At 44.6% G+C, this 20,947-nt stretch overlaps 1 protein-coding gene across 1 annotated transcript in view; it reads right to left on the bottom strand.

Moving 5' to 3' along the window:
- LOC144762658 (uncharacterized) overlaps positions 1-20,947 on the bottom strand; it is a 1,356,333-nt gene that overhangs the window by 840,509 nt on the left and 494,877 nt on the right. Inside the window, exon 14 of the mRNA XM_078647891.1 lies at positions 1,521-1,550. Coding sequence (XP_078504017.1) covers positions 1,521-1,550 — 30 coding nt within the window. The remainder of the gene's footprint in view (positions 1-1,520; positions 1,551-20,947) is intronic.

Raw genomic sequence — 20,947 nt, 5'->3', positions numbered from 1 at the left:
ATCAACTTGAAGTTGGTGTTAATATGCAAATAATTTGCGACTGCATTCATGGTCACAACAATTCATGCATATCGCTGCGATTCAGCATTTGGATGGGATGCCCTAAACATGCCATTTCCAAATACCGAATCGCAAACCCATTTTGTGATTTGGACACAGGTAACTGAATCGCAAAATAGGTTTTGATACATGGGAAAAGTCTTTTATGCATTCGCAAAAAGGCCGATTCTGCAATTTGACCTGTTTGCAAATGCAAAATAGCTACATAAATGTGGCCCATGGTATGGAAGATGAATCACCTTTGTTGAATTTAGAAAAGACCCAACCTACCTAATACAATTACATTTATCATTTTTGATAATTGTTTGTGAATTAAATAAAATATATAATAATGCGTGTATTTGTTTGATGAATGCTTGTTTCTGTATTTTTGTGTGCTGTTTTGAGGTTCAAATAATCAAAACTGCTTAAGCCAGTAGCTCCAGCTTCTAGTAAAAATGAAGGGCCCAATTACAACTTTTGGTGCAGTGGGAGCGGGCGGTACGTCACTGCCATGCTCCCACTGCGCTAAAGCCGTGGTCAGGCCGTCCGCCAGATAGGAGTTTCCTCCTGTCTGTCATTTTTTTTTTGCTGTTCCACAGCAGTCCCTCAGAAAATGGGCACTGCAATTGGAACGCCAAAAACAGATCCTGGAACTGAGGTGAATGTATAAAGGGGGGCACATATTGTGCTCCCCCTGTATGCATCCACATGGCGTGAGGTACCAGGAGGCCCTGTAGGGCTGCCTTTCTTTTCTCTCTGCCATGGGTTTCATGGTGGTGGGACCACCATGAAAAGCATGATAGAGAGGAAACTCGTAATAGGCTTGGTGGGACCGCGGCTGGCCCGCCAAGTATACTGTGGCATCAAGCCCGCTGTGCCACAGCCAGGATACGGAGGTTCCCTGGCAGCATCGATGGTCCCAGGCCAGTCCGACCTCCCAACTCGCAATGAGGCGGCCGGATCAATGGTGCAGCGGTGGCTGAACTGCCACTGCTGCGCCACCACGAGGAGGACCATCAGACTCGTAATTTGGGCCATGGTGGGTGTCCCTGGATTCAAACAATGATTTAGTTGGGGTCCACGAAAATAACAAGTTTAATAACCAATGTGCTAGACAGTTGAGTAGTTTGTTGCATTCTGTTAGATTTCCTAAACCAATAAGCAAGTGAGTGAGTCACCTAATTATTTTTCTTGTTAATTATTTTAACCCAATTCTACAGTTATTAAAACCTAAGGAGATAGTTATCTTTTTACGTAGTAATTATTCATTCATTTGTCTCAGAACGGGAAAGCAATGCCTAGTTGTTGGTTTGCATATCTATTATACTGAATTCCCCAAGAATGCAGAAAAATCTAGTTCTCTCATTTTTTAGATCACTAATACTGGTCTAGTGAAAGTGGGGAGGAATTCTATTTTCTTTAAATTGATTGCCAAAATAAGACATAATTAGCAATATATTTAGATCGAATCTACTTACTGATTACTTTAGATTTTGGCTTCGTTGTTACTAGAATAAACATAAAGACACAATGAAGTGTTAAACTTGCAAATTAAAATAAAGAGAACAGAACAGTTATTTAGCTCTGAATGTTGCTTTTACAAATTATGCTAGCTCACCACTTCATAAGAATAGACTTCAGACCCGTTTTTTCTTTAACCCTAGTGGTATGTTTAAAGAAAAGTGAGTCACATCCAGTGTAATCATCTAGCTGCAGCCATTTCAGGGGTTAATCAATCTATCCTCTCTCCTTTACAGTCTGGTCTACCTCATTTTCCCCTCTGACTTGTATTATATTATTTCCAACGTTTTTTTCTGCAGAACAATCTTTAAAAAACAATGTAGCTGTGGCATAAGCATCATGTTGTCTTGTTTGCCTTCTCTAAAATTAAGTGTTTGAACAAACTTTAACTTAGTTTAAGAGATTTGTGCAAAGTTAGATATCCCTTTGCAGTAAGGCGCACTTGCTGTACTTCAAAGAGGGACACAGCCTGAGAAAAATGTTTAGAATTTAAATGTCACCATATTGGCCAGGTCTTTTCCCAGCAATTGTATACTTGGCCAGCTTATTTTCATAAAAACCTGCATTAGAAGAAAGCGGGACCATATGGTGGCAGATGGTCAGAAATGTATTTACATTTTGAAAATTCCCCTCTGGTGGTTGATCTACCTTAACCTAGCTTGGCTTCACAAATCCAAATGAAGCTATTTTGTATACATGGCTACAACATCTACAAAAGTTAGGTTATATACAAAATTATTTACAGTGATATCATGTATAGTGCATCAGACTGATGTAACAACATTTATTTCTTGCAATATTTCCACAAAGCAGCATGACCGTACCAATATTATTATGTCTTGCTAAAGGCTGATTGGATGCTGTGGATCCTTGGGGGAAAACAACCCCTCTTGTTACCTCCACTAAGTCCCACACAGTGGGATTGTTGAGAGGTCATCGGAGGCCATGCCCCCTTTCACCACCACTCTGCAAACATGTCTCATGGCACACTACTAGTTGGGGGGCTGAAGTCCAATTGGATGCGGAGGGTCCTTTAGAAACAGGAACCCCTCCTTTTACCTCCAGTAAGTCTCACCCAATGAGATTTCTGGGAGGTCACCAGAGGCCATGCTCCCTTTCTCCACCACTCTGCAAACGCACCTTCTGGCACACTACTGGTTGTAGAATAAAGTCTTTTAGACGCTGAGGGTCCTTGGGGGTCAAGAACCCCTCCTGTTATCTCCAGTGAGTCCCACACAGCGAGATTGCTGTGAGAATGGTGGGGGCCCCACTCCCTTTCTCCGCCACTCTGAAAACCAGACTACTAGTTCAGAAAACATAGAAATTAACTTAAAAAAGCAAAGGTTAAAGGGAGGTTACTGTTAGGAAGTACAATTTAAAAGTCTTTTGAAATTCACAAAAAAAACCAAAGATGACAGGGACGTTATAGTTAGGAAATAGATTAAATAAACATAAACATACAAATTCACTGAAAAAAAATCAAAGGTTTCAGGGACGTGATAGGTAGGCTTACATTTCATTTGTACAAAACCACAGAAATTAAGCAGTTATAGTTACCTGAGCTAACTATAACTTTTGCCCCTCCAATGCACTGCTTATGACCTCACATATTACATCACTCATGACATGGTTAGTGACATCCCTGATCTTAGGTAACTATACCTGCTGAATTTCACTAATTTTGTACAAGTGAAATCTGAGCATAACCAAAACATCCTTGAAACCTTTGTTTTTTTAGTGAATATAGATGTATATGATGGAATAAAGATGACCCTGAGGATATAATCTTTACCGGCAAGGTTCATGGGTGAAAGCTGGACAGAGTCCCTCCAAGTCAGACATTCTAGTTGTATGTGTCTCCAGAGTAGGGGTGTTTTTGAGAGACCACTGAGACATTAAAACAACTCATGGGGGAAGTATAAACTTACCTGGTGTGTCTACCAAATTAGCTTAGAAGCATGTTTGTGTAAAGATCAGTTTAAAAGTGACATGTTTGGTTTAAAAGTTGTGGTTGCTAACTTATGCTAGTAAAGCATACACACCTAATTCTTACACTATTTAATAAATTAAAGAAAATTAACATCAATTGCATTTTAGAAGTGTATAACCTTCACTATAAAAATAACTTGATAAGGTTTTCCCATTTCTGCATAAAACATTGATGAGTCTGAACCAGTGTTGTAATCCTGATTCTTTGGATGGCTGTCCCGGGTCTTAGGTATTTTGACTTTCCACACTTCATTTCTTCCTGGGAGAATTACCTAAACGGACCCATTTCAAAAGATATCCTCTATAAAGACATTCCTACCTATAAATCCTCTCCATTGTCCTCAACCAAACAGAGTGCCTAAGCAACAACCCTCCATAAATCATGATCGGGGGAAACCACAGCTTCAAGTTACATCCAATCTTGATTGTTGTTATCTGGTTGTATGATGATAAAACACATGCTTGAACAACGTGTCTTTACCATGCAGTCTCTACCATGACCGCGTCTTCATCACGCAGGCCTATACCATGCAATTTTATGGTGGGTAAAAGACGCATGCTAAAGATCATACCCCCCCCCCTGCTGTGTAAACTGTCCCTTTCCCCCCTGCGATGAGCCCTAAGAATTAAACTCACTCCCCAAACACTACCCAACCACAGCCCCATTTCTAAAACCGTCCCCCACATCCCTGAAGTACCCCGACCCAGCCCCCCCCACCCTGAGACCTAAAACTGCTCCCTGCCCCAAAAAACAACCCACCCCCTTCCTGAGTCCTAAAACCTACCACCATCCTGAAAACCCAACCAACACCCTCCCAACACCCAGCCCCACTTACCTCACCATATCCTCTCTTGATTCTCGATCATCCTTCCTCTTCCTGTCTTGCTCTCCTGCCCATCTGCTCAGCATCTAGACTGCACATTGCCTTAAGCACGCATGTGCGTTGTTAAGGCATATGCGTGGTTAAAGCAAGCATGGTTTGGCTTGTTTGGGAATGGCACATGTGGCTAATCCCACATTGTTAAGGCCATTTCCCTTGCTATGCATTCATTATAGGTCTCTTGAGACGGGTCAACTGAGCTGTTTTACTTACAATGAGTTTTGGTTACAATTGAGCCTTAATGGATAGTATTTTGATATTTTTACAGCTTTGGATCCAAATATTGAATTTAAACTTTGAGTTTCATTCTTCCAAACATGGCAATTTTGTGTACACCTAATTGGCACATTAAAGTACTTATAAGTCCCTAGTAATTGATGCTATATCTGCCCAGGGCCTCTAACTTAAAAGCTACACTAGTTGTGCCAGTCACTGAAGTAGCCGTGTAAAACATGCATCAAGCCAGCCTCAACAGCCAATAGTACAGTTTTAAACTGCTATTTCATCGTGACAAAATGAGCCTTTTGAAAGGCTCAAGCTTTCCCTTTTAATTCTTACAAGGCTCTAAAGGCTCATACAAAAGGGTACAAAGTATTTAAAGGAAGGACATATGTAGTTAAGTTTTTGATATTTTTGGCAGAGAAAAACTCCTAAAGTTATTTTTTACTGCAGGATGGCTATGTCTCCCATAGAGTAACACTGGGTTACCTTAGTACATTTAAAAAGTGACAACTCAGTTTGGAAGTAGATTACAAAATACTTCTTCCACTCATCTGAATGGTAATTTAGTTCTCTCTATATTAGTAATTTCGGATTTTAAATGACTATTCTAAAACTGCTACTTTTAGAAAGTTGACATTTTCCTGGCTAAAACAAGTATTCCTTTCTGCCCGTCTCCAGATTCACATGACTGTCAATGGCTCTCCTGTGGTGTGATGTGCATTCCTTCTAGACAGAGGCCAAATGGCCTTGGGTGTGGGAAATAGTGCTCCTCCCATGAACATGATGGCCTGGGGGTTGTACTCAGCCCATTCTGAACTTCAAAGGGGGTCAGGGTGCACTCTCTCAACCTATCAACTGCAAGAACTGGACACCAGGTCAAAATCCACAGCTTCAGGACTCCTCATGTTCGAAAAGAACCTTTCCAGGTCTTCTTACGACCAAAATCAAACTCTTAGTGTCAGCAATGATTGCCCACATCTCTCATCAGCACAAAGTTTTAACAGAGACCTGCTTATTGCATCAGCAACAACTTGCCACATCTCCACTGTCAATGTGAAACTTCGAAAGCAACCTGTTCTTCGCACCAACAACGATCTCCCTGCGGCCCCCACCCCAATGTGAAGGTACAGTCGAGGCACCCCACATGGAACTGGACTAAGTAGAAGGTCAACTTTCCACCGAGATTAACCTGGTCCCTGTATCTGACCCACACTCCATCACAGCCAGCTTGAACTTTTCACTTTGAAATGGCCTAGCACGATCAGATAAACCAATTGGTGCTTTGTGCTTTTTGGCAATGTTATTATCTAAAACTTTACAAATTCAAAACCCTGGTTCTACTCATTACATGTTTGTCAATTTGGTGTCGTTTTATATATTTTCAGAATTGGTTTGGGATTGTTTGTTTGTTACGTATTCACGGTATTACTGTTTGAGTGATCCATAAAAACTTTACACATTGCCTCTCGAGTTAAGCCAGACTGCTTTTGTGCCAAGCTACCAAAGAGTTAGGCACAGGTTTATTTAGTGGCTTTGGTGGAATGTATTTATTCCCGGAGTCGGGCTCTCACCCATCTCAATGAATAACCCAGTTCTCACACTAGTGAACACAGATTCCTAGCGGCAAGATCCAGTGCACTTATGCAGATATGTGTGTTCTAATGGAGTTGTGTGCAGAACATGCGTTCATGAGTGAAACAGTTGGTTTAAATGTATTCAGTTGGAACAATTTTAGAAACCATTGTCCAGTTCAAGTACCCAAGGCAAGGGTGCTCTGGAGGCAAGGGGGCTTTGCCAGACAGCTGAAGTGCATAGCTGACATTTCTACGTCTGGAGGGAGGTAATCCAGAGGCTGGAGTCAGGAAATAGGAGACAGGTTTCTCCTTAGGAATTTGATTAGGGCTTTTCTGATACAGAGGGCTCTGGATTAGTCCGGAGACACCGTTTGGTAGAAGGCAGGTGATAAATGTATCATCTGTTGTTAGGGTGTGAAGGATCCTTAAGACAGCAGCCCTTTCTACCGCTCTCTTTTTGGTTTCAGGTGTAACTGTTGATAGTCAATGTAATTTCTGCCTTTGTTGTGGGAGGTCCACAAAGGAAACATTCCTGCTCACTCAACACAAAAGCTGACTCTGGAAGACAGCCTGTGAAGGAAACAAGAAAGCAGATCTGACCCAAACTGGTTACGAAGAGGCAGACTGGGAATCCACATTCTCTGTTTGCCAACTCTGTATAAATGTGAGAGTAGCTGATCCATTAATTGGTCCAGGACAAAGTTCTCTTCCACTGAGGATGGGGTACTCAGCATAGTAATAAGAGGACTGCTGTGTAGCGTGGTGTCTGCTGCTAGGGGACATTAGCTGGAGTCAGTTCTGAAGGAAGAACTGCTGAATTTTCCTGGGAACAAAGGAGGCCTGTCTGAGGGACAGGGAAGGAAACCCCAAAGGAGGAGCAGACTTTTTGATGGAGCTGTAGAGAACAATCCAGGAGCAAGGACATATCAAACAGAGACTTACGACCAGAGGCAATTGAGGGGCATAAAAATTACATTTGATCTGAGCAGCCTCGCCTGAGGAACTGCGGCACTGCTGAAGTAAGCCGCATGCTTTCAGTGTACTATCCTGTCATTGCCACCTTGGCACTAGAACATGTATGACAGATTGGCTGTCCCATCTCAAGCAGGGATGCCTGTGGCATTCACTGTGTGCTGGTAAAAATGTATGATGTGACTGTAGCACTGGTAGTTCATGCTGTGCGGTTTAAACTGTCCCAACGAAGTAAAGACCGAAATTCAGAGGCGCCTGTCCAAGGTACGCCTCCAGGAGTAGAGAACTTAGCACACCTCCAGATGTGCCAGGGAGTAAGCCCTACTACAAAGATCCAAACATGTTGCCTCATCACACTATATGTCAAAAATAGAGCCCAGCAGCCATGGAACCAGAGACTTCAGCACCTAATCAAGGTACAGACAACAAGACCCAGGACATCACCTGGAAGTGTACCCTTGTCAGAACCACACTTCAAGAGAATAGGTCTGGAAACCTCTTCCAACCAGGGAAACCCTAGCATGATTCAAAAGACTCACCGATGTGATGGAACAAGAGAGCTTTTTACTGCGTGCACCACACTGGCTGCAGGTGAGGAACAAAGTCACTTTCAAATTCTGCTGCCTGGTGCACAAAGCACTTAATGGCAAGGGACCCCGTTACTTGATGGAAAACTAAATTCCCTATCGACCAATAAGGTCTCTAGAGCCTACGAAGAAATCACTACTCACTATACCACTCATCAAGAAAACCCACTCAGGAGGCTGTGAATTTTCATTTCTAGCCCCCCACCCTTGGAATAAACTTCCCTTACATGCAAGATAATGTACTGCTCATTGCAATTTTAGAAAATATTAAAACTGAACTGTTTTAGTATTCTAGGCCACTGCCATCATTTTTGTGCCCGCTGGACTGAGATATCCCTTTGGGGGTGATTCATGCGCATTACAAAACAAATAAATAAAGAAATAAATCATTGAGGCCCTCCCGCACTGAGCGATCATCCTTTCCCGTAATAGGGTCAACTCAAGAATCACCTGCTCCTGCCATGTCTTTTTCGAGTCGCGTCATGCAGCCAACAGCTGTTCATCTACAGTCATACTGCTGCATGTAGTGCGGGAAGGCCACACCAACTCCCAGCTAACCTTCTGCAGCAAGAAGCTTCAACATGGCCCCTGAGCTCCACCACCACAGATGGGTGAGAGACTGAAATGGGTCTTGAACTATTGAAACTGTGTGCTGGTAAAAATGGAAGCAAGAGCACTACACCTACAAAAGCAAGAACATCCCATTAACCTTGTGAACCCTGAGACCAAGACACTAAGACAAAGGGAGGACGGGGTGGGTAGAGTGCTTAGAGGAGGAGTTCCACTTTGAAGTATAAGAAACTCAAACCCTCACACAAGTTGGGGACTCCAGCATTATTGGAGTAGGTAGTATTTTGCTATTTGTGTAATAAAGTACTTGTCTCTTATAAAGAGAAGTTCTGTCCTAGCCTATTATCTTATTGTGCTGCTGGTGAAAATATTGAACATGTATAACTCTACACAAAGTTCTCAGAGAAGCTAGCCAAAGCTACCACTGAATAAAAGATCTGTAAGTGGTCCAGTTTAAGGAGCCATAATAGAACAGGTCCTGGTAGATCACAGGGAAATGCACCAAACTGTGTCCCAGAAAAATGTTTCTAACCAGTGGCCTCCAGAACGAAAAACAGCCTTTACAATGTAGGTTGAGCCACCGATACCATTTCCATGCAAGCGGCGCAACACTTGCTTCAACCACGCATCTGCCTTAACCACACAAATGCATGGTTAAGTCAGACATCAGTCTAGATGTCTAGATGGGCAGGGAGAGAAACGGGAAGCATTGGAACAGGAAGATCTGGACATGTGTAGGTAAGTGGGCCTGGGGTTTGGTTTGGGGGAGTATAGGGGTGGGGTCGACTTTAGGGGTGGTCGGAGTAGTTTTATTGGTAGAGATAATTTTAAAGGCAATGCGGTGGTCAGTTTTAGGGCTCAGGGCAGAGGGAGCAGGTTTGTTTTTGGCAGGGGAAGGGGTTTAGACCTTGCGGCAGGGGAGACACAAGGGCAGTTTTAAGGGCAGATTAGGTTGGTTTTTAGTCTCAAGGTGGGATGGGGGGGCGGGATAGTTTTAAGGGCAGGTCAGTTTCAGGGCTCAAGGCAGTTTTTGGGCAGGGGGCAGGGTTTTAGGCCTCAGGCTTGGGGGTAGGCGCAGATTTTTTGGGCAGGGACTGAGTGTTAAGGCTTACGGTGAGTGGTCAGGGTAGTTTTATGGGCAAGGTGGATTCCAGGGCTGGGGTATCTGGAGCTAGAGCACAGGGCAGTTGGGCTAGGACTTTTACCATTCACCACGCATATCACTTTAGCAATCATGCCTTTACAAAGAAATTTGTTGTAAAGGCATGCGTGGTAAAGGCAAGTTTGGTAAAAATGCTGTCATAGTTCAGACTGGGTTGCTTTGCATGCATGGTTGGATCATACCCTCCAGAACACGGTGTGCCATCTGTGTCATGCTTTGCTTTTTATGCTAAGTTAGGCATATTTAAAGAGAGCAAAACATAACAATTAAGGCTCCTAGGCACCAGGGGGCTAAAATATATATTTTTTGATATGATAAGAGCACATTAATTCCCAGTCTGGTTTAGCCATTCCATGCTGGATATTTTTGGTAACCACTTCAAATGTGAGCAACCTCTGGTTTTGCCTCAAAATATGCCTCAGCTGCTGTTAGAACTGGGGTCACCAATTCTACCATGGTAGCTTGGCGAGAGGCAGGCAGGCACCCAAAGGCTAGGTGTAAAGCACACACTCACACTGAGGCAGGGAGGCACACGCAATAAAAGGACACCACACCAGACAGTTGGTTAAAACAAGACTCTTTTATCTAGACTTCTTTCTGTGCAGGTAAGTAACTTTTCCTACCTACTAGGTATTCATTCAGGTGCTTAACAGTTGTCATTCATCAGGAAACTGGGGGCAGCATTTTCAAAGACTACTTCAAGGCAACCACACTTCCCCTAAGCAGATTCATTAAATGCAACATCTCATAGGTTTGGGTTCGACATGAACACATCTCCAGTACAAGGGGCTCATTGAGTTACTTCAACATGTACATCCACGGCACAACAGCATTATGTTCAGCATTTCCCTAAATGAGGGCTCTCTAGAATGGTCAGTTCCCAAAAAAGCGGGTTACCCTAGGCAGAACACAACAAGGTATGAGCCGCATTAACAGTTCCCAGGCAGGGCCGCTCTCAAAAGGACTTTCTCCTATAAAGGGGTGTCTTTAAGCACAACACTTTGCTCCAAAGCAGTCTTGGGGCTAGTTTAAAAGGCCCCAGGGTCCACAAGGCGTTTGTAGAGCTAATTAGGGCCAACAGGGCCCAACGGCAGTCTCAGGCGGGGTGGGCGGTCACGGGGCTGCCTCTCCGGTCTCCCGAGGCTCCTCCGCAGCCCCGCTGTCCTGGTATACCGCCGCCCTCCCCTGGAGGTTTTTACATCTTGTTACGGGCTCTTTTGCAATGCGGGAGCCCGCGCAGGCTAAGCGGGCTCCTCGCAGCTCCTCTATGGTTGCCGGTGGCTCCTGGCAGGTCTGGGGCCGATCGGGGCTCTCCCTCTCCTGGGACCCCCCTTCCTGATGATGAACGCTGGTCCCGGGCCTTCCCTTGCCTTCTCGGGCCCTGGAACCAACTAGGAGAGGGGACTGCCTAGGCCCGCACGCAGCCGCCAATAGCAGCGTGGCTTGCGTGGGCGCGGCAGCCTTGCTCAATGGCTGCGCGGCGTTTGCAGGGGCGTGTCCTAGGACGTGGCCGCCGCCCCCATCACGTGATGGTGGTGACGGCTTCAGAGGCCCAGCGCAGGCCTCTACAATGCCGTGGTGGCCCTCTCCTGGCTTCGGGGGCAGCAGCTGGGGCTTCCTTCTACGTGGCGCCCGGGCAGCGGGGGTGATGTGCAAACAGCACTTTTCAGGGCACATCGCTTTTCAGGTACCGGGCGGCGGCGGTGATGGGCAAACAGCGCTTTTCAGGGCACATCGCTTTTCACAGGGGCAGGTCAGTTTCCACCATAAAGCGCCCAGTAGGCACAGAGCTAGGGCACGGAAGCAGTCTCTGGCAGTCCAGCACTTAAGGGAACACAGCACTGGGGGGTGCAGTCTGTCAGCAGTCCAGCACTGTGGGGGCACATCACAGGGAGGATTACAGCGCCAGCAGCACAGTTCTGTCAGGGGTGCGCTTAGATAGTGCAGCGCTGTTACCTGGTTGATCCCCCAGCAGGCATCCCCTTCTTCATAACAGCGCTTGAAGGATGAATGGCAGGTCTCTGTGTAGGTTCTCAGGTAAGGAGGGGGGTGTTGAGTTGGTGGACTCAGAGACATGATGGTTCCCTCTAGCACACTGGAGGTGGTTCCCTGGGTTCCCCCTCACTGGGCTAAATCAGTAGGCTGGCAGAGTCCCTCATCTAACTTGGAAAAGCAGTGCCTAGGCCCAGTCAGTCCCAGTAGTGTAGGTTCCACCCCTAGGCCCAACCGCCTAAACTCCTGCAGAGGTTCCCCCAGGTCCAGTGGTGCCCCAACTGACAGGCAGGTTTCCCTCCTTTCCCTTATACCCCTAGGTCAGGTGACCCTCCTCTAAAGGCGGCAAAGCGTAACCCCTCCCCTGGTCTGGAAGGTTCCAGAAGCTTCTACATTCTAGGCTATGGACTAAAAAGGCCGGAGGGCAGTGATACTGTATCATGATGTTCCAGCCTGCTCCTGACTACTAGTGCGTGTCTACAGATGTCACTCCGCAGTAGCAGGGGCCTGTGGCAGCCATGTTGTGGGGAGAGAGCACCTACTGTTTGGCAGTGGTAAGGCGCTCAGAGACCTAGGTCCAACAAAAAGATGGTGGCAAAAACAAGCCGAAAGGGCAAACAAAACGTGGTAAGACCACCCTAGGGCTGATAGGTCTAACAGCTGCAAAACAGTTCAACAGGGTGGTCTGAAGGTATGTTGAGACCCTAAGTGAGGTACCTTCATTGTCGCCCCACTCATTGAGATATAGCCTTTAAAAATGAGTTTATTAATGATACCTTTAATCAATGATAGAGTGGAGATTTTTTAATGCATTTTGCCAATTTGTAGGGGTGCATCGTAATCACATGTAGAGAGCACCTGCATATAATTGTGTCTTGTGTAATTGCGAGTGTTAAAATTGTGAACCATGTTAACGTATCTATGTGACATATTTTAGTTTACTGACAAGTAGTAAGTATGAAAAGTTAACATAGAAAATAAATGTAACTAGCAAAAAACGTTAACATGGAGAAGCTGTGTTGTGAAGTTTGACATTATTCATGTACTAAATGTGTTTAATATTAATACTTTCTATGATTTGGTAAATGTACTAGTCGAGATGAAATATCGATTTTCAAATTGTAATGTTTAAATGATACGTTCTTATGTTAGCTTAAGCTGGAGGCCTGAAATGCAACCCCTGACAAACTCTCACTTTAGGATAAATGTTATGAATTTCATGTGCATTGTGGAATATGTTCTTTCTCACGTTTTGCATTTTAGGTGGAAAAGTATTCTTTAGACAAAATAATGTTTATTTAATCAGCTAGGCAAGGAGCGATAAAGGAAAGAATTTGGTTTCACACAAGAGAAGGCACAAGATCAAGGAAGAATTGTTGCAAAGGATTTATAATGAGAACACCTTGGAAAAGAACGCTCATAACTTTGCCCATTGAGGAATCCATGCGAGAGGTGAACTATGGGGATTCTACCTGTGGATAACTGGTTGTTTGAATTAGGGATGGAGACCACATCTTCCTTGCCTTTGGAGATGGAGCATCCCAGAATGAGATCTTTCTCTTGTGATGGTGGCTTTCTGCTACTAGACCCATCTCAACGGTAGAGAGACTTCTTAGGAGGATGCCACGACTGACACCTTTCCTCCTGATTTGAAATGCATACTCATTAACGTAGGAATGCCATCTTATTGATAGAGTAGGGATTGATTTAGATGCTTTTCATTCACCAACCGTCCATGGAGGGAAATTTGGACTCTTGCTTCTTGATTGTCTCCATCCTCCTTCTTGAGTTAATAGTTTTGCTCATGTTGCACCGTTTGAATTGGGTGTCTGGATTTGACTTTAAGCTGTTTCCTTTGTATTTTTATACATTCGTGTTGAGGTGTGTTTATGTTTGTTTTTTTGGCTTTGTAATAAACTTAACAAACCTTCCTTAATTGTCCATTAGCCATTATGTATCAGGGAGTGGTGTTTCTAAATTGATTGTGCACTTATGATTTCTCCAATTCACACTTTGATACTGCTTAAAAGACGCTTTGCTGCATCTTTTGTTACCTGCTGGGACTCGGCGCTCTTGGTTCTTTCACGCCACTCCTCGCGGTACCCGCTTCGCGGGTCCCGCTTCGTGGGGAGTCTTCTGTGCTCTGTCGGACCTGAGGCCATTGGTGGAGGCGGCCATTGGGCATTGACTGGGGGTGTGGAAACTACAGGCAGGGCTGCGAGCGAGTAGCGGGTCCGGGACTCCAACTCCCAGGAGCACCCGCCAGCCCGCATTACCGGCACCTGGGCCGCTCTCCCTGCTTGCCCCGCCCTCCAACGTGTTTAAAACCTCTAGCCCCTGGATACAACTTGGGACGCTTTGCTGCATCTTTTGTTACCTGCTGGGACTCGGCGCTCTTGGTTCTTTCGTGCCACTCCTCGCGGTACCCGCTTCGCGGGTCCCGCTTCGTGGGGAGTCTTCTGTGCTCTGTCGGACCTGAGGCCATTGGTGGAGGCGGCCATTGGGCATTGACCGGGGGTGTGGAAACTACAGGCAGGATTGCGAGCGAGTAGCGGGTCCGGGACTCCAACTCCCAGGAGCACCTGCCAGCCCGCATTACCTTTTGTTAAATTTTAGGAAAAATCACTTTTTTAGACAGAGAAAGAACATCATCAACTTCACATTAAACCATACACCATTGGTAAATTAAAACAATATATGCAATTGATATGTGTGAAAAAATGAACATACAGTACAAATGTGCTCTCAAATTACAAAAACAACTAAATGTGAACAAATCTTTAAACAGTTGCCAAGGGGACAGTACAAAAGAAACTCTGGTTGACAAATAAATTAAATTTCCAGGGGGTAAAACGTTGTGTGATACCTCCCACACTCCTGTTCCAATATTGTTATATTTGGATATTTGTTTAACACAGGGAATGTAACAAGTGACAATGGTATGATTCCTAAGGAAAAATTTAACAAAAAGTAATGACATAAATCAATTGTCTGGGTAAACAAATAAATGTTGGTTAATCCGTCTTTATGCATTAATTGTTTGTTCAATCAACATTAGAGGCATAGGTAAAATTCCCCTTTTGTATCACGTCAAGGCCCAACCTACCCTCTTTCCCACAGGGCCAAACACCCCTTCTTCAACAACACAAAAACAGCCCGCATTACCGGCACCTGGGCCGCTCTCCCTGCTTGCCCCGCCCCTCTAACTTAGTCCCTATATCTGTATTTGGCCATATCCGCTGTGCGAGAGCGCGCGGGAGCGCGCCTGGGAGAAGCCCGGGACAAGGGCGGGGCGTCTGTGGCCATCCGAGGCCGGACGAGGTTGGGTTGGGCCACCCCCTTGATATTGTGTTATTGGCATTTGGAATTCACAAACTCTTGGGTATATAGTGTTGGTTTGCACTCTCCTTATTTCAGTTGTCACCACCTGAAGGGCGGTCAAGTACACAATAACAACATGACCCTGCGTTCTGGTAAAGAAAGGCAGGTTCAGGTATCAACCTCAAATGGGGTGTTTACAGGTACTATTGATCAGTTCTTCAAACGTACCACTTGCATTTTGGAAAAAGAAATAGCCCTGGCCGAAAAACGCTTATCCATTGATTTGGTTACTGGAAAGCGCTCTTCACTAGGGAAAATTGGGCAGGCTGTTTCCCCGGTTCCCCTAACCCAAATAGTTTGTACTGATAGTAATGTTACAACAATAGATCCAGTAGCAATGGACCAGGAACTGGAGGGGGGTGATACCGCCATTGCACTAGACTCATCACATGATAGTTCTTTACACCACAATTTATTAAATATCGTGACTGGTACTTCGGCCAGCTCCAGCATCGTATTAAGCCCAGAACTCAATTCCCAACCCCCAACATTGGACAATATGCCCATACATACATCTAGTAAAAGGAAACGGGTAGATTCACCACAGAAGGGGGGCATTATGAAGGATTCGAAACCAAACAATACTCCTACATCTACAAACATCACTGTAGCCCCGTTGTTAAACCCCCCCCCCCCCGAGAACAATAATTCCCCTATAAACGATGATGAAGGTATCCTTCTGGATAAAATTAAGTTGCTAATTAAAGCTCTTCTTCTACCCCTATTTGAACGAACAAGGTTATTATACAATAAAATGGAACAGATGGAGGCATTAGTAAGAGAAAATGTGGGAACTCTGAAAAAGATAGAACAAATAACTGCCCCCATAGGGCCAATATCAGTGTGTACCAAGCAAAAACCATCTAATAATGGGAATACGGGGCAAATGGCCAAACCTGTATCTTCACTTTCTAGAGTTCCACAGCAGAAGTTGGTCACTGATAGGGCTAAGCGTACACCTGTAAAGCCCACATCTCACAAGGCAGGCCTAGTTAATAAACCTCAGCCTACCCCTAGAGGATCCCCTAAACCTAACCATCCATTGGGTCATGAAAACTTGGTTAGGAAGACAGTTCCCTCCAGAAAGCAATGTGTCAATCTCCCTCCCGAGTCACTACCTTACACTATAATTTTAACAGGAGTGGCGCCCTTAGGGGAAGGAAAGGTGGAAACGCACAGAGATTTACATAATGAAGTCAACTTCTGGCTAAATAAGAATCGAGCTCTTCCACCAATGTCCAAAACTAAGATCCTTAATGTCAGAAGAGTAGACTGGGTAGGTTATAGTGAAAAAGACCTCGAGGGGGACTGCATAGTTGTAAGCTTTAGCGAGCCATGGGTAGTGGATTTTATCTGCAGGGAACCAAGATTTGGAAGGGTGGGTGACATCCAAACACTTTCCCTCCATTACTTCTATCCTAAATTAAATATATCTAGAGGGTATCCCCACCAAAAGACATTCCATCACAATAATAGATCAAGAGGAAGATATCCTTCTGTAGTGGCTACTTACCCTATGTTCTCACCCCACCTCTCAAATAGATTTGCACTGTTAAGTGGCTTGGATGGAGTAGACTGACAGGATAAGGGACTAGTGGACAACAACACTAGAGTGCCTAGACTGACTCGCAGACACATGTCCCCCCATTCCCTACACTCATTGGAGGTGGATAGTAGCACCCAAAGCTCTAGAATTGCTGCAGAAGTTTCATTAGGGGAATTAGAAGGAGAGGGTCCCCCCGGTATTAATCTGGTAGATGGCTGCGAAAATAACTTTTCATCGGAAGAGAGTAGCAGGGGCCACACCGCCTCTATTGCAAATGAATCAGCTGTTCAGGCACACTCTCTTAAGATAGCCTCCTGGAACATTGCGGGGTTGAAAGGGAAACTGGAAGGGGCTGAATGGGGTGATTTCATAGAGCAATATGATATCCTAATATTCCAAGAAAGCTGGTCAACTGAGGCAGTTTTTCGTTTAGGTTATCTAAACTTTTTCAAACCAGCCCTTAAGGGGACAAAGGGACGACCGTCAGGTGGGCTAGTTGTTTGGATTAGACAATCGCTTTGCTATAGGCCTCTCATGTTGTTTACCCCAAATGCTGACATTATGGGGCTAAAACTTAGTAGAGCAAATTATGAGGACCTGTATATAATTAATATTTATTCAAGGGGACTACCAGGAGGAAAGATCCCTTCAATAATAGAGGTACTAGACATCCTAATGAATACGATTGGCAGAGACAAGTGTGTTACAGTGGCAGGGGATTTAAACTGTACGTTCGAACCACTGTCCTGTCTGGATGATGGTTGCTACGGAGAGGTAGATGAGTTATGGAATATCCCCAGCCTTGCCATAGCACCAGTCAAAAAGGTTACTGAGGCCGTACTGCAGTGGCTCGGTTTGTGTTTGGAGTGGGGTTTAAGGGCAGCAAACGGAAGGTCAAAATCCAATTTAGCAGGAAAAGTTACTTTTGATAACGGCTATAGTTCTAGTCGGATCGATTATTTTCTAATCAAAATGGAGTTTTGGACACTACTAGGGGATATGGAAATCATTGGGAGACCAGAAAGTGATCACAACCCCTTGGCAATTAAACTGAAAATTGATGGTGATTTGTTTAGAAAAAACGCAACAAATTGTATCACAGCTGAGACTGTCCTCACTAACGATTGTCATAGGGTTCGCTGGTGCAGGATCCTGGATGCCCCAGCCTCCATTGACAACATTTCTCAAGAGGTGTCGGAGGCGGTTATAAAAGCAAGGTCAATATTTGACGAAATGGGGTCACTGGAGCAAATCAGTACAATCCACGAGTCCCTTTTTGTTAAACTAAAAACCTTTTTTACAAAACCTGGAGTTGTAGTGAAAAATGGTGGGAAACCCTCAGGTGCCAATTGGTACGATAAAACCTGCCGTAATGCCCATAGTGCCCTGATTGCTGCTATTAAATCTAGAGTAACTGTAGATATCCAAGAGGAAACGCTGAAATATAAGAAGGTTCTAAAGCATGCAAAGACCTCATGGGACGATCTTCGCTGGCTGGAACTTTATGAGGCCAGCATGTCCACAAACCAGATTAAATTTTGGCAGGTAGTGAAGTGGGGAGGGTCGAGAGACCTGCAAACCCAGCAAACCATGTCCCCGCTGAAGACTGGGTTGAGTATTTCTCTTCCCAGTTCTGTGGCATGGCGATGGGAAGTAACAATGCAGGGGTGCATAACATGATACTCCGTCCGGAAGCTATTAGTGGGCCCCTAGTTTTTAATGAAATCGAGGCGGCGAATGCACTAAGGTTGGTCCAAGCTGGTAAAGCACCCGGTATGGACTGCGTCCCAGCGGATCTCTTTAAACATGATTTGGATAACTGGGTTCCCTACATAACTACTCTGGCAAATGCCATTGCCAGAGGTGCCAGGGTACCCGACTCCTGGAAAGGGGCCGAAATCCTTCCCGTAAAAAGGCGATAAGACCATTCCAGGGAACTATCGCCCAATAAGCCTTATAGATGCCCTGCAGAAAGTCATAGCTAGAATGCTGTTGGGTAGAATCCAGATTTGGATGAAAGAAGAAAATATCCTGTCCCCGTTGCAAGCTGGCTTCAGGGCATGTACAAGCACTGTCGACCAAGTGCTAAGATTCATTCTGATTTACTGGAAGACAGTGTATTTAGGTGAGGGCACCATGTACGCAGCGTTCGTGGTCTTCAAATCCGCGTTCGACTTGGTCCCAAGAGAGAAGATGTGGATGGCCTTAAGGCGAATGGGAATGCCACCGGAACTCCTCGAACTAACTAATAGGCTGCATGACCAAAATTTCGCCAGAGTTAGATGGGGTAGCCAGGGCCAGGTGACTGAGTCCTTCCCAGTGTCACGTGGTGTAAGACAAGGGTGTGTCTTGGCACCTACTTTGTTTTTACTTTTTATAAATCAAGTAGTGCAGTTTCTAGCAGCTACCCCGACCGATGCGCCAGCTCTGGGTGGGACTAAGTTTCCCCTCCTAATTTTTGCCAATGACACTTTGATTTTGGCAAAAACACAGGTGGGACTCCAGACTGCAATAAATACATTTGTGGAGTTTTGTAATATAAATGACCTCGAAATTAATGTTTCGAAAACCAAATTTATGGTCCTGACTAAGAATAAACCATTAAGTGTTCAAGTTACGATGAATGGTACTATATTGGAGCAAGTAGAGGTGATGACCTACTTAGGGGTGGTTATAGACTACAGGCTGTGCTGGAAGGAGCAGATTGAGGCACTTTGTTTAAAATTTGCCCGTTTATCGGGATGCTTAGTTAAAGAACAGCGATGCTCCCAAACCAAAAGGGTCTTGCCAGCACTTAAACTCTATAACGCAAAAATTAGCTCAGCCATCCTCTATGGCTCGGATTTATGGGGTAGTGTAGATCTTGCCCCTTTAGATAAAATCCAAAACAAGTTCCTCCGTAGCCTGGTAGGGCTCCCACAATCAACACCGTCACTTCCCCTTATGTTAGATATGGGCTGCCACTCCATTAAAAATCAGGCTCGGTATAGGATGGTAGCCCTGTGGAGACGTATTTGGTCCACACCAGAACTCTCCATGTTTGCCAATGAGATTCTGGATGTAAGATCGATAATGGGGTCAGGTAACCTACTTTGGTTTAAGACTGTGAAGGCCACACTTTATAAAATGGGTCTTCACTTACAGTGGTCTGATCCGGGAAATCAGGTATTCCCGTCGAAAAAGGAATTCAAACTACTCTTTTGGACAACTGTAAAGGAGGACTTAGTTTTGCTCTCGCAGACATCCAGTTTGACTGGTCTCTTTCTGCTCCACAAAGTGGTCCCTCACACCGAGACTTACTGGGACAATATTACTAAAAGTGCAGATAGGAAACTTTACCACCAATTTAGAGTTGGCACATTACCAGTAAGGGTATTTACAAATAAATGGCATAACCAATCAACCATGTTCTGTCCCTGGTGTAGTGAGCTACAAGAAACTGTTGGCCACCTCCTCTTCGCTTGTCCAGCCTTCTCCGCACCCCGTCGCAAATGGCTTCAACCCATTTGCAGAAGGATTAATCTACGGGTGTGTGAGGAAGCTTTGGTAGTGTTAAGATCAAACAGTGCAGAGTGGGTGTCCATAGGTATGGCAAAATTCCTTGGATGGGCTTGGATCATCAGAGCCAGACATTTACTTGGTGAAAAAATGAAAAACGAGTCAAATGTAGGAACCAATTGTATTAAGTCACTATATTTTAGGATTGATTTGTAAACTTTTTAATGATCCATGAAACGTCTCTCGATACCATTTAATTTTATTTTTACTGTGTAATGAATGAATTGTATTTTTAACATCTATTATGCCGCACTCTGTATATATTTTATCGTTGTCTTTTATGAAGAAATTTTCGAAATAAAGACGTTTTGAACTTGAACTGAACTGCTTAAAAAACCCATCTGAGCGTGTCTCTAGAAAAGCTCCAGAATGACTAAACGGCCCTTTCATCAATAAGCGCCATAGACATCTGCCAATAGGCCCTATTACAAGTTGCATGATACTCTGGTTACCATGATCTAAATATATGCCAGTACTGTGCAATTAAGAGTAATACCCCATGGAATTGATAACTAACTTGTGAGACACCTTTTTCAGTTTTAAAACTACTTGGGATTCTATGTCAGGACCGGAGGCTTCAGATTATGCTTTTCTTCCTTCGCTTTAATACAAATACACAAAACACAGCAGCCTTAGAAAAGCTCCAATCCATGTTTAAAACTGTAGGAAAACTTGAAACCAAAAATTTTCTTTAAGAGTCTGTAATCCAACGAAACTACAGCTCCCATGAGCCTTTCAGTCTTAGTCCTTTCACTCTGTTCAGTCCCAGTATGATAGCCAGTCCCTTCTCGACCTTCCTCCTCTTTCTTCGCTGCTCCCGCAGCAGTCAGTTAAGTGGCATATTTTCTCTCTTGATATTTGCTGTTTTTGCCCGTCTGGGGATTAGACGGGGGTTTGTGAGGGCTCTGTTTTGCTTCTGTGCCTTTTTCCCTGCAGAGCCCCTGCCGCGG

Source organism: Lissotriton helveticus, chromosome 6 (assembly GCF_964261635.1).
Source record: "Lissotriton helveticus chromosome 6, aLisHel1.1, whole genome shotgun sequence".
Lineage (NCBI taxonomy): Eukaryota > Metazoa > Chordata > Amphibia > Caudata > Salamandridae > Lissotriton > Lissotriton helveticus.
Note: the sequence above shows the minus strand (reverse complement) of the source record. Positions and strands in the feature narration are given on the sequence as shown.